General features: G+C 38.1%; 1 protein-coding gene across 1 annotated transcript in view; it reads left to right on the top strand.

The window, feature by feature from the left end:
• The window catches only part of Dlg2 (discs large MAGUK scaffold protein 2), a 1,516,571-nt gene that overhangs the window by 946,018 nt on the left and 554,541 nt on the right, over positions 1 to 16,012 (top strand). The window contains exon 7 of the mRNA XM_004632548.2: positions 10,071 to 10,207. Within this exon, the coding sequence (XP_004632605.1) occupies positions 10,071 to 10,207 (137 nt within the window). The remainder of the gene's footprint in view (positions 1 to 10,070; positions 10,208 to 16,012) is intronic.

The raw sequence follows: 16,012 nt of genomic DNA, 5'->3' as shown, positions 1-16,012 counted from the left end.
TGGCATTATTTTTTAAATATAACACGATTTTGTATTTTATCTTCATTAAAACTTAAGTGCTATGAATGTAATTATAGGTGCTCTCTGCTGCCCCCTGTCAGAATCATTAAAAACTGATCTTTGATAATAGTTTCTCCTTGCTAAAGTAGCCTTTTAGATTATATAACCTCCTCATTGAAGATTTGAAAGAAAATTACATGATACAAATAATAGGATAGAACGTAGCTAACAGGTTCATTCTGACATACAAGAGTTCAGGCTTCAGTTACCTTTTAATGGATATCTTTCTATGCCTTGCCTCAAGAATCCATTCCCATATACTTGGGATTGGTAGTACCTCTTTAATTCTACCTTATAGTGGCAAATGTAGAAGGATCAGCGACACTCGCCCTTATGCAAACTCGAACTCTCCTAGACATATGCCCTAACTCAGACTACCTGGAACTGGACCAAAACGGCGTCCTGCGTGTCCTATGAGCACAAAGTAAGATGTAAGAGCTACTGCTAAGTGCTCTAGGAATTGAAAAGCTTTTAAATAACTTGCTCAATAACAAATTAACAATGGAAGTCATGCCATTAATTCTGTTTGTTCATTCTTTCAGTCAGCCCAAATATTTGAGAGAATTTTTTTTCCAGGCACAGAACATAACACAGAGAGGTAATTTTGTTTCCACTCTTGGCAGAATAATGCTAAATGAAGACAAAGACACGAAATGTGACTGCAGAGGAGAGAACTTTACTAATGACTGGGTCATTCTAGGACCTATTTGAGTGGATTTCCATACCTCTCTATTACTCCTTCACTGTGCCTACCCAGGATATCAAAGTTATTTTTCACAGCATGTATGAATTCAACTATCTTCACTTCAGAGATTTATCCTTTTTTTTTTCATTTTTCCTTTTGTTTCTTTACCTTCATGAAGCATTTAGCATTTCACACTACCTATTGCATCATAGGTATTATTGTGTATGTGTTTATCTGGACATCTTCAATAGGCACATAAAAAGTACTTGATAATCCTTTGGAAAGCAAGGAATGCTTTAAAGCAGTTAAGAAACCAACTCTTCATTAAATTTCCATCTGCAACAGCTATCTAAAGAGATCAGCATCCCAAAAATATCAACCTACTTTTCCAAAGCTTATGAGCAAACAATTGGAACTGTGCTGCAGAAGCTGTTATAGTTCTCAATGTATAGATGGCCATTAAATTTTTATGTTAGAATCTGGATTATCTGAACAAGATATACAACTCCTAATTTAAGTAAAGACTACAGTGACCAGCAATGTGTCTCAAGATAATAAAGGACAAAGGAGTTGAAACCAAGATATGGAATCTCTCTTATTTATTTTATGGGAAAACCCAGTGGTGATCATAAGTGGCATTATTCCTTCTAGAGGTTTTTGGCTGTTGAATGCGAGGTGATACGTTATGTAAGTGACACAATGTAAGGTGATCCATTATGTAAGTGATTAGACACAGGTTTGTGTCTGTTAATGCACTTTCTATTCTAGTATTTCACCTTGATAATTTAATAGTACCTAATACTTATATAAATGGAAGTAGTTTGCCATGGTGAGGAATTTGGTGAGCAAACAGATTTGCCCTCATCGTGCCTTCAAGGGAAAGGCACAGAGAATGGATGTGCGGGTGTTGACCCTTGAGCCTTGCGGTGCTTCTCGTGCGTTACTGTAATTTACGCTGTGGTATGATGAGCTAAATATCATCCTCCTTGATATTCTCCTCCTGATAAAACTGATGCTCAGAGAGGCTGAAAAGTTATCACAAGGTCGTATGGCTTTTCGCTCGTAGGCCAAGGTTTAAGCCAGTAATCCTGGCAGATGTTATTTTACACATCTTACGTGTTAGGGAACACACCTACTGAAAATAAGTGACTAGTTCCAAAATCCACTGATTACTTTATCACGTAAAATATATGTCTTTTAAGTAATAATTTTCATTATTCAATTATGTAACAGGATTTTTGTGAAGTGTAAACCAATTTTAGTGAAAGTATAAGATCATATCCAAATGTACGTGCTATAAGCTCCGTGTAAGTGGATATGCAAAATACAATAGAACAGACTGTTGTAAAGATTAAAGGATTTCACATGAAAGATCTTCAGCCACCATTAAATAGGTTTTATGGCAAAACAAGACTACCTCAGTTCAATTACTGTGTAATTGAAAATGTTAGTGCTTATGATATCATAAGAAACCCTCTGCTATTCAGTGCTTTCAAACATTTTGGCTCCACTGAACCAATATAATAAATACTAGAAGCATCGTTCAGCCAATTCCCAAGTCTGAGTGACAGAGAATAATCCTTCACTGTTAATACTAAGCGAGAGGGCTGGGATGATAGCTCAGTAGAATAAGCACCTGCCTGGCAAGCACAAGGTCCTGAGTTCAATCCCCAGTAGCAAAAAAAAAAAAAATACTGAGTGAGAATTCCTTGTCAAAAAATATATTTGTACCTCTTTCATCTGTATTACCAACTGTTCTGGAATCCATGCACAATCTAGAATTTCCAGTTCTTTAGTCCCCAAAGAATGGTCAAGTGAGACCATGAAGTCAAGCATTTTCTGAAAATGTCCATTCAGCGTTTCTCAGTAGTCTAAATTACAATTTGATTGGATAAGTGAGTTATGATAGGATATGGGTGGACATAATCAAGTTATGTTAGGACATAACTGAACTTAGGAATTTCAAGGTAGATTCTCAACAGATTGTGATTATCCAAACACCTATTAATGTTATATATTAGTGAGCTCTTCCAATTTCAGGAGTGGACTTTGCAAAGAGAGCGGTACTGCATGAAGTTCTCTGGGGCTGGCAATTTATGAGGACCCCACACACGTGTACTTCAGATGTTGCCACCCATCTCACCAGTGACAACCTGCCAGCTTGTCAGTCACCACCAAATTTCAACATATGAGATGGGTTTTATATCTTTTAATTCATCTATGATAATTTGACAATTTTTGTGTGGTGCAATCTGGCTGCCCCAAGACAATCTAAGCAGCATCCATACTTCAGATATGATGCCTTGGTTTTTACTGGTGGCATGAATTGATCTGTAAAGCCCACACAGAGGTAGCGATGGGGGCATTTCCTGTGTGTAGGCCATACTTCCTGTCGAAAGCCTAGAGGGTAATCCGCTGCAGGTACAGTAAGATAAATGGCACCTCCGTGGCAGGGCGTTTAATCCTGGTCTGTCATACATGCCCACAAGCAGGAAGCATGTGGTCCAAGCAGGATATTTTATGTGTAAGCGTGAAAGCAGTGGGTCAGCGCTGATGGTCCTCTGAGATGATAAAGGCGAATGTGTCTCTTGCTAGTTACTTGTTCTGTTCCTATAGAAAAATCACTCACATATCTCTAATTAATTCCACAGCTCCCAACACAGTAGTTGACACATTAAAAATATTCAGTATGAAAGATTTTTATCTTGAAGCTAAAGAAATAAATGGAAGTATACGTACATTTGTTAATATAAAATGCTTGATGTTTAAAGGCTTCTGTGTGCCAAGTGACCATTTGGCCCTTGAAAAATTCAGTCACTAGTTCATTCTTCAGATGTTATTGGACGATTAACATGTAGCAGCACTCTGTTCGCCGTAGTCTGTTTCCTGCAAGCCTTACTTTCTAGGCTTTAGAAGAAGAGATTTAACAAAAAAAGAAGAGCAGTGCACATGGGAGGTTAATGTATAAGGTAATTTAGCTCATGTGCCTGTATTTCCTGTGCTTGTACTCAGTCTGCTGAGAACTCCTGGAAGAAAAAAATATTAGTTATAGACTTCCAGCCCTAGGAGTATGGGGACGTTCGCACTCTTCTGTATTTGTCTAATCAGCGACAGCTTTCCCAGCAAGCACCGCGTGACTCCTGTACTTTCTTCCCATTTCTGACCTCACGATGTTCCTCAACCTTGCTCGCTTGCCGCGCTTTCTTGTTGTTGGAATAGAGATGCGAACCCCTTGAGGGTCTTGTCGTTAGGCCTGAAAGCCTATTGTCCACCATACTTTCTTTCTTCCCCCCTAATTCAGTACAGAAAGTGACCTTCTGCCGCCATTTTTCATTCATTTAAGGACAGCATGGGAGAGACTAGTGCACCTGGAGATTTTAAACAGAACCAATTCTTTCAACATAGAACTTTGTCTTTTGAATCCAAAGGGAATCCAGAGAATACAAAAATAAACTGTGACATTAATTAACCATATCGATGGTATCCAAAGAGGTCAATTCTTCTCTCAAATGAAAATAAAAGGTGCATTTTTGGTATTCCTCTGAAGCAATGTTTTTTCTCTAAAGAGAAAAAGGCATCAAATTGTTATCAGTACAGACCCACATGAAAAGATTTTTATTCTCCCTCTTCAGCTGACATGAATGCACACTTAGAGCTTAAATGTCCTGTGTAGGTGGGAGTTTTCTAACACAGGACCAACCAGTGTTCAAGATAGATTCTGGGTTTCTTTCAATTAAAATAAATACACAGAATGTGCACAATACCACCAGCATTTTCTATAAAGCAGTAAACTTCCCTTACTTAGCAGATGCCAAGTAAACACTGGCAGAATAAGTCTGCTTAATAATCTGGAATTGTTTAGAGAAGGCCCAGAATGCCTCGCTGTGTGCATGGTCACCTTGATCATGCTGAGCCCAGTTGCTGAGCAGCTAGCACCATGGGGCTTAGTTCTTTGCACCCACAAAGAACGCTTGAGTACACTGTAATCACATTGCATTTGAAGGAATTTCACTTTTGATTCTGAGTTCTCAAACACAGCATCAGTGGATCCTGCCAAGACCTCTGCTGCAACTCCTCCTTTCAGCAACACCCCCCTCAGCGTCGGCTGTATTTAAAAGGCACAGCTACAGACTTTAAGAAGGTTCAGACATTTCTAGACTTAGGTCCAAATTCCCTATTCTCATAAGGAACTAAAATTTGGGGATATGCCAGAAATCTGAAATGATGAACCCCTCTTTGTACAACAGGTATAGTCATGAAATTCTGTGTGCACAACTCATTTTGCTAGACAAATCGCTTTTACTTACTTACAGAATTGTTTCAGTTTTACATGCTTCTTTTTCCTTTTTAAGAGTCATGAAATATCTCCTGCTTCTACAACTTTCTGTGTTGTATTTACGTTTTTTTATGTCAGCTTTAGATATAACCAACATACACATAGGGATATTTAGCCTTATCAATAGCTAAATATTCAACAGTCAACAGTGTTAGGGTCGGTGTCTTTGAGTGAGAACAATCAACTCTTTGCTTTGAGTTTGTTTACTAATTAATCAGTTTGCCATCACTTCATAGATTAGAGTTATACATTTATCATGAATTCTTCAAAATGTTGACCAACTGTCTCACCATTCCAAAATTATCCTTTCCAAACATCAGTGCTTTGTCATTTTTGGGGTTGCTGGTTCTAATTTTTAGGGTACTCGTTGTGTTTCTCTCGTCCCTAGACCACCCTCTCATCACCTCACGGGTCTATGTTTCGATGCTTTGCCAAGCATTTCCATTCTGAGCTCAGTAGAGCTGAGATGCTTATCAGCACTGTGTGCCGAAGGCAGGACATATCTTCAGTCATTCAATTTGTCTGGAATCCAAAAGCTGCCTTAATATCAAAAGTACATTCTCTTTAATGAATTTTCTCTTGACCCTCTCACCCAGCCCACCTGTCAGCCCTCTCCTTAGTTCTTCTCCTGCTACCCTAGGAAGGCACGCCTCTCTCACTTATCCGCGTTGCCACTGTAGAACTCATCCTACCCAGCTGAACTGTGTCAAGGAATACATGTATCAGGTTTCCCAAACAATATAAGGGACCTTTGAGAGTAGAGAATTGCCCATTACATGTCAAATACTGTAAAATATAGATATCTTTGCTCTTTTATTACCAATGAGGAAATTGAGGATGAAATTTCCAGTCTAGATGAATGATCAGGATGTGTAGCTGGGTCTGCTATTGACCCACTGCGTGCTCTGCAGCCCACAGAGACCTTGTAAATCATTAGGGTAAAGAGCTAATCAGAGTTTGCCAGAGGTAGACCAGAGCCTCACACAGCTACTGATTCCAAGCTGCTGCTCACATTTCTGTCTCTTGGTCATTCACAGCCCTCAACTTCATCTTTCAGGCCAGGTTTACTTTTTTCTTTCTTTATTTTTTTTTTCTTCTTCTTCTTCTTTTTAGTGTATTTGGTTGTTACAGGGTCTCACTACACAGCTCAGACTCGCAGTGATCCTCCTGTTTTCAGCCTCCCCAGAGCTGGAATTATAGATGTGAGCCACTATGCCAGTACTCTGTGGCTGACTCAGCCCGCCCTGGGGGAAGGTCTGGTGCAGGATGTGGTACTGGGGATTGAACCACAGTCCTTAAGCTCGCCTAAGCAGGTGCTTTTTTTTATTAATTTTATTGAAAAATAGATAGCAATGAGACAGTTTCAAAACCGACTACTCGCACAGTTTCAATAATTAATACATTGCATATTATTGTCTTCTTAGTGGTTATTCATAGTACAAGATGAAGACATGATATCCTATCCAAACACTATTACTACAAATCTTTTTTCTCCTTGAATTAAGAGAAAGTAGCTGTATATCTATCCTGTTTTGTATATACATATGCAAAGTGGTCCTTCATTTATATCCCCCTTTTTTGCTTAGTTTTGTCAGAAATAGGTATTCCATTGTTATTTAAATATTGTAGGTGTGTGAATTCAACAAAATTATTCAATATAGTCCAGAGGTCCATAAGAGTAGTCTGTTATCCACAGAACTGGCAATGTGAGAAGTTGTTGACTTAAGTCTTTTACAGCTCAGCATATTAATATAGCACTACATTTTACACCTTGTTTTTATACTTTTCTGCTGGATGATTAGTCTACTGAGTTAACCAGGCAGTCCTAAGCAGGTTTTCTTAGAAACACAACTTTCTTCATCTTCTAATAATCATTTTTTGCTCATTCTTTTATTTAATACATATCGTGAGGTAACTAGGTACCAAGCTTAGTTCTATTTACATTATACAAACAAATAAAAAACCTGACATTACGTAGCTTATACTTCCACCAAGAAGACAGACTATAAAACAATAAAATATGTTTGGCTTACTTAATAAGTTCCACGGTAATAAATCCTAAGAGAAAAAATAATTAAATGAGGCAAAACAAAGGTGTGAGATATGTATGGTCAGGTTACAGTATTAAATAAGAGAAGTCTGTTCTGGGTCCTGGGGAAGGTGAAATTTAAGCAAAGCCCTGAAGGAAGAGCTGTCAGCAGAAATAGGGCAAAGTCCCTAAGGTTTGTGCATCCCAGAATGTTCTAGAAGGATCACGACTGCAAGAGCTATCTTGAGTCGAATGCAGAAGGAGAAATTAGCTAATGAGAGGAGCAAGCTGCAAAGTAGTAACGGGACTAGATGAGGAGGTGTTCATTACAGAGGACTGTAGCTAGTCTGGGTTCCGTAGTGTGTGCCTCCCACCCCTGCATGAAGGGTGTGCCTGCTAAGGACCTCCACACCATACCTTGGGTTTGGTCTCACTGCTAACTGGTTCTAGCTAACTGATCCTCCAAAACAAATTAGCAGTATCTGGATTTTGAATATCACTTTAGCCAGGTTAATCATGTTCATGTGAATCATTATTTCAGTGGTTTCTACATAACAACATAGAAAACCATTTCTTTGCAATGGCATTGTTCACAGTTGACAGGATCTTGCGTAGAATTGACTCATGAGATGCGAGTTGAACGAGTGGATGTGAATGGATGGATGAAAACAAATTCAGCCTTATAACACAGATGGATACTTTCACCTGCAAATAAACTTGTAATCTAGATGTAGAAATAAGTTAGACATTTATTTACCAATTAAATTGACCATCTGGAGTATGCTTTGATGTTGATTAAATGCTGATTGTCTTAAAATTTATGTTCTATCAAAGAAGGAGAAATTTTAAGTTCTGTTCCTTCAAAGATATTTTGTGGCTCTGAAAGGGATATATGTACTAAAAACATCTTGCTTCTCCTTGAAAAGAATCACTAGGTAAAAAGAAGAATATAAACCTATCCTCAAAATAAAAAGTCTTACTTACTTCGTAGCTGATATATTTATGCCCACAATATCCATACTGACTTCATTGTTTTGATCCAGTCTTCCACCTCAAATGTCAAGTGCATAGCTGTTCTCTTTGTTGAACTTAATCGTCTTCATGTGGTAATTTTTTTCATCACTCTACTGAAGCTAAGGTTGCATGTGGCATTTATTGCTAGACTTGAATGTAAATCAGAGTTCCTGGATGTGTGCTTAACCTTTTCCTTACAGAGACTGGAATGATCTCTCCATTTGGCTTTGGATATATAAATGCAGTAAATGCAATAGACAATTGTAGTAGATTTCTTGTAGTATGTAACTATGAAAGTTTTGTAAATATATTTTTTTAAAAATCCTTATATCCATTTAATCAACAAAGTAACAGTTTTAGAAATGATAAGTTGACATATCCCTTAAAGCTTATTTTAAAAGTTAATTTGGGCATATTTTATTTATTCTCTGGTCATCTTTTACTTAATAAATAAATTCTTTAAATCCCAGGCAAATAAATATATTCATGGTCCTAGAGGTGCCAAGGCATTAGCAACAAATAATTATCTACTTCAGTAGAAAATTGGATAACACTTACTTTAATTGCACCATTAATTTAAATCCATTTTCCATTTATTGTTAACAGCTATCATCATTAATTTAAAAATCATTACATTTCTAACATAATTCAAGAGGTTAGTTTATACTTTACTACATATCATTTTTCCATTAATGATTTATGTACCTCAGGAGCACATACCTGTATCCAGTATTTATTCAATGAAAACATTGTAAAATGGAGTTAGTATTGACTAATGTGTTTTTCATAATTGTTATAGAAAATATCAAAACTTATTATGATAGCTTCATCAGTGAAATAGATGTATGATTTTTAAGGAATTTGAGTGAATAAAATTATGGAAACTTTCTAACATCAAAGACCTTAGATTATTATTACCTCTGTATTTTAAATAATCTGCATATTAATTATTCTCATTTTAAGTGCAATAAAAATATATGCTGTAAGTATTGTACAGACTCTATTCAGTCATATTCTGGAAGAAAGATTTTAATCCTGTACACTTCCAGGTTCTATCAATCATTTCTTTAAAATGACCTCATCATGATTTCATTAAATGACTCCATTATTCCTATCATTCCATTTTTAACAAAAAAAAATATATAAGCCATAGTTTAGTAAAATTCATCTTTTTAAATAGAAAACTGTCACTTTAAAAATAATTTGATATTCTGCCATTTGTTATAAAAATGATAAATTATACTATCTATTTTTTTATAATGTATAGGGATGATTCACTTCTTATGTCATTAACCTCACTTCAGTTTATAACATTAAATGACAGGAAGTATAAAAATAGGACAGCTTTCAGAGGTAAAAACCTGAAAGCTAGCCACCAGCTCCTTTTCCTTATCTTTGCTCTGAAGCTATGACTATATTCAACGTGGACACCTTCCTTGTGGCTCCTGTCCCAGAATTTGTGCAGTTTTCTTACAGCTCTATTTTTTCATCTTGAAATGTCAATAGTTTCCAGATTTCTGCCCAAATAACTAGAATAGGTAGTTTTTTTTTTTCAAACTTTTATGAGAGATGAGGCTATAGGCCCACCATGATCAGAGCTGGACCCAAGTCTTCCTGGATCGCTCAGAATCCCTCTGACCTGTCAGGCTAACCCATTATCCGACCAGTCAGCTACAATAAACTAATTGGCTGAAGAAGAACAGAAGCAGTTATGGGCAGAGTCCTGAAGCAGAACGAACTAATGTTCATGGGGGATTGACGGGAAAATCTTTGCCTCAGTAGCAAAAATCAATAAGCTTTCAAATATTTAAAGGACAAAATCAATTTAAATAGATTTTCTATTTTTATCTATTGCCATTACAATAAATAGAAGATAAACTTGTAAAACTAGCTGTTAAAGTATGATTAACTGTGTGTGCTTGTCCCTTTCTGTCCCTTGTCCGCAGGTCTAGGCTTCAGCATCGCGGGAGGTGTGGGGAACCAGCACATTCCTGGAGACAACAGCATCTACGTAACAAAAATCATAGATGGCGGAGCTGCACAGAAAGATGGAAGGCTGCAAGTGGGAGACAGACTGCTAATGGTGAGTGGGGCTCCGAGCAGAGCGGCCTGTGTATGGAGAGAGCCCTCATTTTCAAGGGTCCGACATGGTGTGTTCAGGCTTCCATAACCCTCCATAGACTGCGTGGCTGAACCAGAAGTAGTTTATTTTCTCACAGCATTGAAGGCTGAGAGGTTGAAGACTGCAACTTCTTCGGGTTCTGGCGGAGGCTCTCTTGTTTTGCGATGGCTCCTCGTGAGTTCGTTCTCACACGGCCTCTCCTAAAGCTCACAATGACAGAAAGATGTCTCTCTTGTTATCTATCATAGGGCCATGAGTATCGTCAGATGAGAGCCCCACCTTTAATTCCTTTTATCTTCATTGCCTCTGAAAGACCCTATCTCCAAGTGCAGTCACATTTAGAACCTCAGCATATGAATTTGGTGTCAGGCAACAATTCAGTGTGTACACTGGCTGGATGCAAAAACCAAAAATCATCAGATTTCAGCAGAGGACAGCTCTGAAGTACACATGCATTGGGTCTGATTTGCACATGCTTTGAAAACAGAAGTTGAAATGTCCCTCAGTGTTTCACACACACACGGCCCAGCGCTAAGATGCTTGCACAGTCTTCTCCTACTAGTCGTAGCAATGGTCTTGTCCAGCCTGCTAGAGAAGGGAATTTACATAACAAGGGGTACAGCACTGCCTGCTTTACTAATACGAATGTGTTCATACTTAGTTTTTCGACGAGGGGCACAGCCCTGCAGGCACAGCCCCACAGGCACAGCCCCTGTAGGTACAGCCCCGACCATGTGGCTTCTGCCCCCCGTGTACATGGATTCCTTTCTCCCTTCCCTCAGACTGGACTGCAGCTACAGGATGGTGTTTGCCAGCTGCCAACAAGTTTCTGGAGCCCTGGACAGTAACTGATGTCAACCCAGTCTGAGCTATAGAAAGGATAAAAAAGCTAAAGCAAAATTAAAGCAATTATAAATAGGGTACCACGCTGATGTGACTGCTTCATCTCCGCTGTCTATTACAGGATGATCACGATCCAGTATTACATATCGACAGCGGGCAACCTCAATAGGCATATCTAGAAACATGTCCACCCTTCTCAAACAGGGCCTTTTCATGCATGTCTAGAACGAGCCATTGTCCCTAGCGCTTTCTCGAGAGGAGTCTGGAGAATACCAATCTATACCAGCTCGACAGGAAAGTAACTTCCATGACACGTGCTAAGAGTGGAGCTTACTTCCAGAAGTTTCTGTTCATCCTGCTCATTTCTCTGCATTCTAGAGAGCTTGTCTTCAAGCCCAGGGGTCTGATTTTGTAGTTGTGGATAATGTTTGTATTAAGTTACTATATAAGACTTCTGTAATAATTTCCATAGCATTTATTTAGTATTTGCTTGGTTTCATATATTTAAAATGTGTGTTGTAATGCAACATATATTGCACACAAATGGACATTTGATATGAGCAAAGGCTAGAGAGGCTTAGCAAAGTTTATTGGTGAGTGTGGGGCCTCCTAATTAATAATGGTGCAAGCTGGATTGCCAACCAAGGACAGCTGGTGTGCACTGTGCTCGCCACCGCCACCGCCACTGCTTCCTGGGCTTGGTTTTTGTATCACTGTCCTAGCATTTTTCATTCATTTCTTCCCTTCTTTCCTTTATTCTTTATGTAGTTGCTCACTAACTTTTTTAGTATATGTGCTGCCAAAGCGAGCACATGTTCACTAACTTTTCTGAAGTAGGCTTTGTAAAAGCGTATGTAATCTACCATATCGCTACCATATCCTAGGCAGTAGCCTTTGCACAAGAGCTCTGAAGGAGCAAAAATGCTCTACAAACAGACTTCATTCAAAGTCTCAGCTCAAGAACTTAGAATTTCTTTATAACCTGGATTAACTACCATTTTCACACTCATGAAATACTGAAACATGTTTTGTTCCTGCTTGTTTGCTTTTGACCTAAAAATTCTTTGGATGTTATGTCTTCTAATGCAAACAAAAAATTGTTGTGGGAGTATATCATCTGGAATATAAATTTCATGATTTGAAATATTGATTTGGAAGTAAAGTAAACCTTGAGAAGCATCTTCTATGTAGCACTGAAACTGAATCAGGAAGAGGACAGTGTGAAGCCAACGATAGCTACCGGAGACAATGACTTGGTTTACCTTTGACTCGTTGGGCTGTAAGAGTTTGACTGAAGACATGTCTACTTTTGGAGTTTAAACTATGCTGTTGTAAATTTGTGCAAGATGTTATGGGTGGATTTCTTTGAAGTCATGTTTAAATTTCTAGCTTTATTTTCAAATTCTTAAGAAAAAAAGTAAACCTCATCTAGATAGTTCTGTCAAAGGATTTTCCAGGCACCATGCTATTTTTCCATTAGAATGTGCTTGAAACTCATTGAAGAGATCATGATTTCAAAAATAGCTGTGACATAATTCTTCACTGTTTTGAGTTTTAAGCCGTGTGTTTTTAAAAACGAACCTTCAGCAATAATAGGTCTCTCCTCTCTTAGGTAAGGAAAACATAATTGGTACTCCCAAGGCAACTGGCAAGCTGAATTGGGAAATAAAAGAACATGGCTTGCTTTAAAATATCCTGAAAGAAAAATAACCTTTTAGTGACAAAGAATACAGAAATAATCAGTGGAGCCCCCTAAAAGACCAATTATCTTGCTTCAGCCCCAAAATATTTATTCTCTTTTGGCTTTCTTTTCCACCTCCTCTTTCCTGTCCCCTACCTCTTTTTTCTTACTGCTCTTTGCCTCTCCTCCCCAAAGGAAGGGCAAAGATTTAGAACCTGCAGTTTCCCAGCTGTTTCACAAGCTGAGCATTTTTCTCCAAATACACCATTCTTTCTGAAGCAATTTGTAGTGCTTCCTTCTCTTGCTTCTTAGGAGAACTTCCCCCATATGTTACTCAGTCACAGTTCCGTAAGTTCACTGTTTAAAATGAAACTTTATTAACGTCCTCAGAATTCTGTGGCTGGATACACATAATTCAGAAAATCTCCCAGAATCTCCCCTGCAGTGAAAATGCAGTTTCCCCCACCTTTGAAATCTTAGTAATCATCTTTTAACTCTCTCAAATAAATTTCCTATCAGGTTGGGCATCCCCTGACTCATACCATATATATTAGGCACTCTCATTCTCTACAAGCTTATATCTCAAATTTGAGACCTCCCTCCCTCCCTCCGTCTCTCCCTCCCTCTCTCCCTCTCTCCCTCCCTCTCTCCTTCTCTCTTCCTCTCTCTCCCTCTCTCTCCCTCTCTCTCCCTCACTCCCCCTCACTCCCTCACTCCCTCACTCCCACTCTCTCTTTCTTCCTCTTTGGTGGTTCTGAGGATAGACCCTAGGGCCTCATGAATGCTAGGTAAGGAATCTATCTTAAATGCTATCTCATTAGAACTGTCAGTTAGAATAGATATACAGCTACTTTGTCTTAATTCATTAAGAAGAAAGATTTGTACTAATAGTATTTGGACAGGATATCATTTCTGCATCTTGTGCTATGAATAACCACTAAGATGATAACAATATGCAATGTATTAATTATTGAAACTGTTCTATTAATCAGTTTTGAAACTGTCTCATTGCTGTCTGTTTCTCAATAAAATTAATTTAAAAAAGAACTGTCATTTAGAACATCAGAATCCCACAGAAAAGAGATAGTCCATAGCCTCTACTTGAACTCTTCCAAAAATGGAGAACTGAATTCTGCTCTAAAGCTGTAAATTATAACAACCATCATTAAAATCACATTGAAACATGTTTCCTAAAAATCTCTCCCTTTATTCATAGCTTTGTTCCTTGAAACCAAAAGGCAGGGACTAGTTCCCCTTCCACTCAGGGATGAGTTCTATAGTGCCACTTTCCCAATTTGCAGTCTCTTAAGATGGCTTGCCCATTTTCTCTCACTTTTATGGTAAATTTGATCACACATTCAGTTTTCTTCGGTATATTGATTACACATAAAATTCCTGTGGATTCCTTAGTATCGTATTTCCTACTTTTAAAACTCCAGGCAATTTTATCATGGCAGCCACTAAATTTATTTTACTAAGGCAAACTTATCCTCTGCTACCTTTACAAGAAGTCTGTTAGTGTTTCAAAAGAGGCGGCTGTCGTATCAGAACATGCTTGCATTTCGTAGCTTGCTGAAATACACAGTACATGTTCTTTTTCATAAAATAATTTTGTTTTAATTTGCCTTGCCACTTACCAGAAAAGAATTTTGCTTTGTTTTATTTAGTTTGACGCCAGTGACTTCTGACCTTTGTGGATGATACTAATACCTTCGTATTGTACTCCTGAGCACAAATCATCTCTTGGCCTTGAGTCGCGTGGAATACGTAGTCAGAAGTTAATGGCATGGAATATTTTCAAAGTATTCCGTATATTTTCACACACTGCTTTTTATTAAGCCGTACCGAGATACATAGAGCCAAATATGTTACAGAAATGTGATTTTTCTCTACCCTTTTTCTGCATAATTCCAGAAACTTTGGATTCAGGATCATTTGTCTTTTCAACCGCGCTAGAATTACTTGTCAAGCTCACTGACACTTTATAATTTAAGATTTAAAATCTTACACTGTTTTCTATAGCCTGTATTTGACATTTGAAGAAAAACTTGTCAGTGGGAGAGCTACAGCTTTTAAAGGAATGGGCCAGGCTTTCAGTCTTCAAAGCGAAGCAGTACACAAGGGAAAACCAGTGAAGGTGCTGAGGTCCAGTGAGAGGGCCAAGGATTCGGGCGTGGGAAAGTTGACCTTCACTCACAGGCAGCAAAACTCTACCAAAATCCTTCAAGGAATGTTGCTGCATCCTTGTCCCCTTTTTCTTTGTACCTCTGTGCCACAGTAGCCTTGCATTAGGTCAGTATTTCCTAAAGTATGCTATGAACTCTTAGTCACATGCCTAGGATATGTTAAAGGTGCTGCAGCCAAACAAGTTTGAGAAATTCAGCTCCTGCCTCTCACATGCTTGCTCACCTTCAGTGATCCCAGAATACCAGGAGTTCTGTGATTCCTACAGTCAACAGACGTTGCATTTTTATGAGCACTAAATTTTTTGAAGTTACTCATGAGATCCTTTTCGGGCACTAACACTGTGCTTATAAATCACCTGTGACTAGCATTCAGTGGAACCTACTCTAGGATATGCTGTGTGTAACGTCTCTTATTTTTATTCCAAAATTAACATCTTCTTGTAAGGTCATAAAATAGATTTAGATATTATGAGTACAAATTATACAATGTTTTGAATAAGCATTAGTCGCAGTGTCTCAGATTAATATTATTTTGGAAGGCTTACAAAATTGTTTGGTTTTATTCAAACATCAGTAATAAAATCATGCAGTAGGTAGTGTAAACGTTTAAACATTATCCAAAAGAGAAATTGGACTTTAAAAGATATTCATCTGTTACACCAATTTTAGATAATATCCAAGAACTCTAACCCTGCACCAAGAAAGTCCCCACCTAGAAAAAATCTGTGCCTGTAGAATGCCATTTATTCTTCATCCTCACCTCTGAGAGGTAGTTAGGGATTTATTATATGATTTTAGGAGAATCCTGAGACTCAGAGGCAGTGAAGATGACATGTAATATCCTATACCTAGTAAATTGTAATATTGGGGCCAAGCTACATACAGATGACCTAAAGCCTAAATCTTTGTACCAGTTCACAAGTCCTTTGGATCTCAGCCCCAGATACACATCCGAATCTTGTGGTAAACTTTTGAATGTTGTAATTACTCAGTCCTCCATCCACTTAAATAATCAGGTTAGAAATGCTGAGGCAGTGGGCATTCTGCATTTCTTTA

This window comes from Octodon degus, unplaced genomic scaffold (genome assembly GCF_000260255.1).
Source record: "Octodon degus isolate 3935 unplaced genomic scaffold, OctDeg1.0 scaffold00049, whole genome shotgun sequence".
In the NCBI taxonomy this organism is placed as follows: domain Eukaryota; kingdom Metazoa; phylum Chordata; class Mammalia; order Rodentia; family Octodontidae; genus Octodon; species Octodon degus.
Note: the sequence above shows the minus strand (reverse complement) of the source record. Positions and strands in the feature narration are given on the sequence as shown.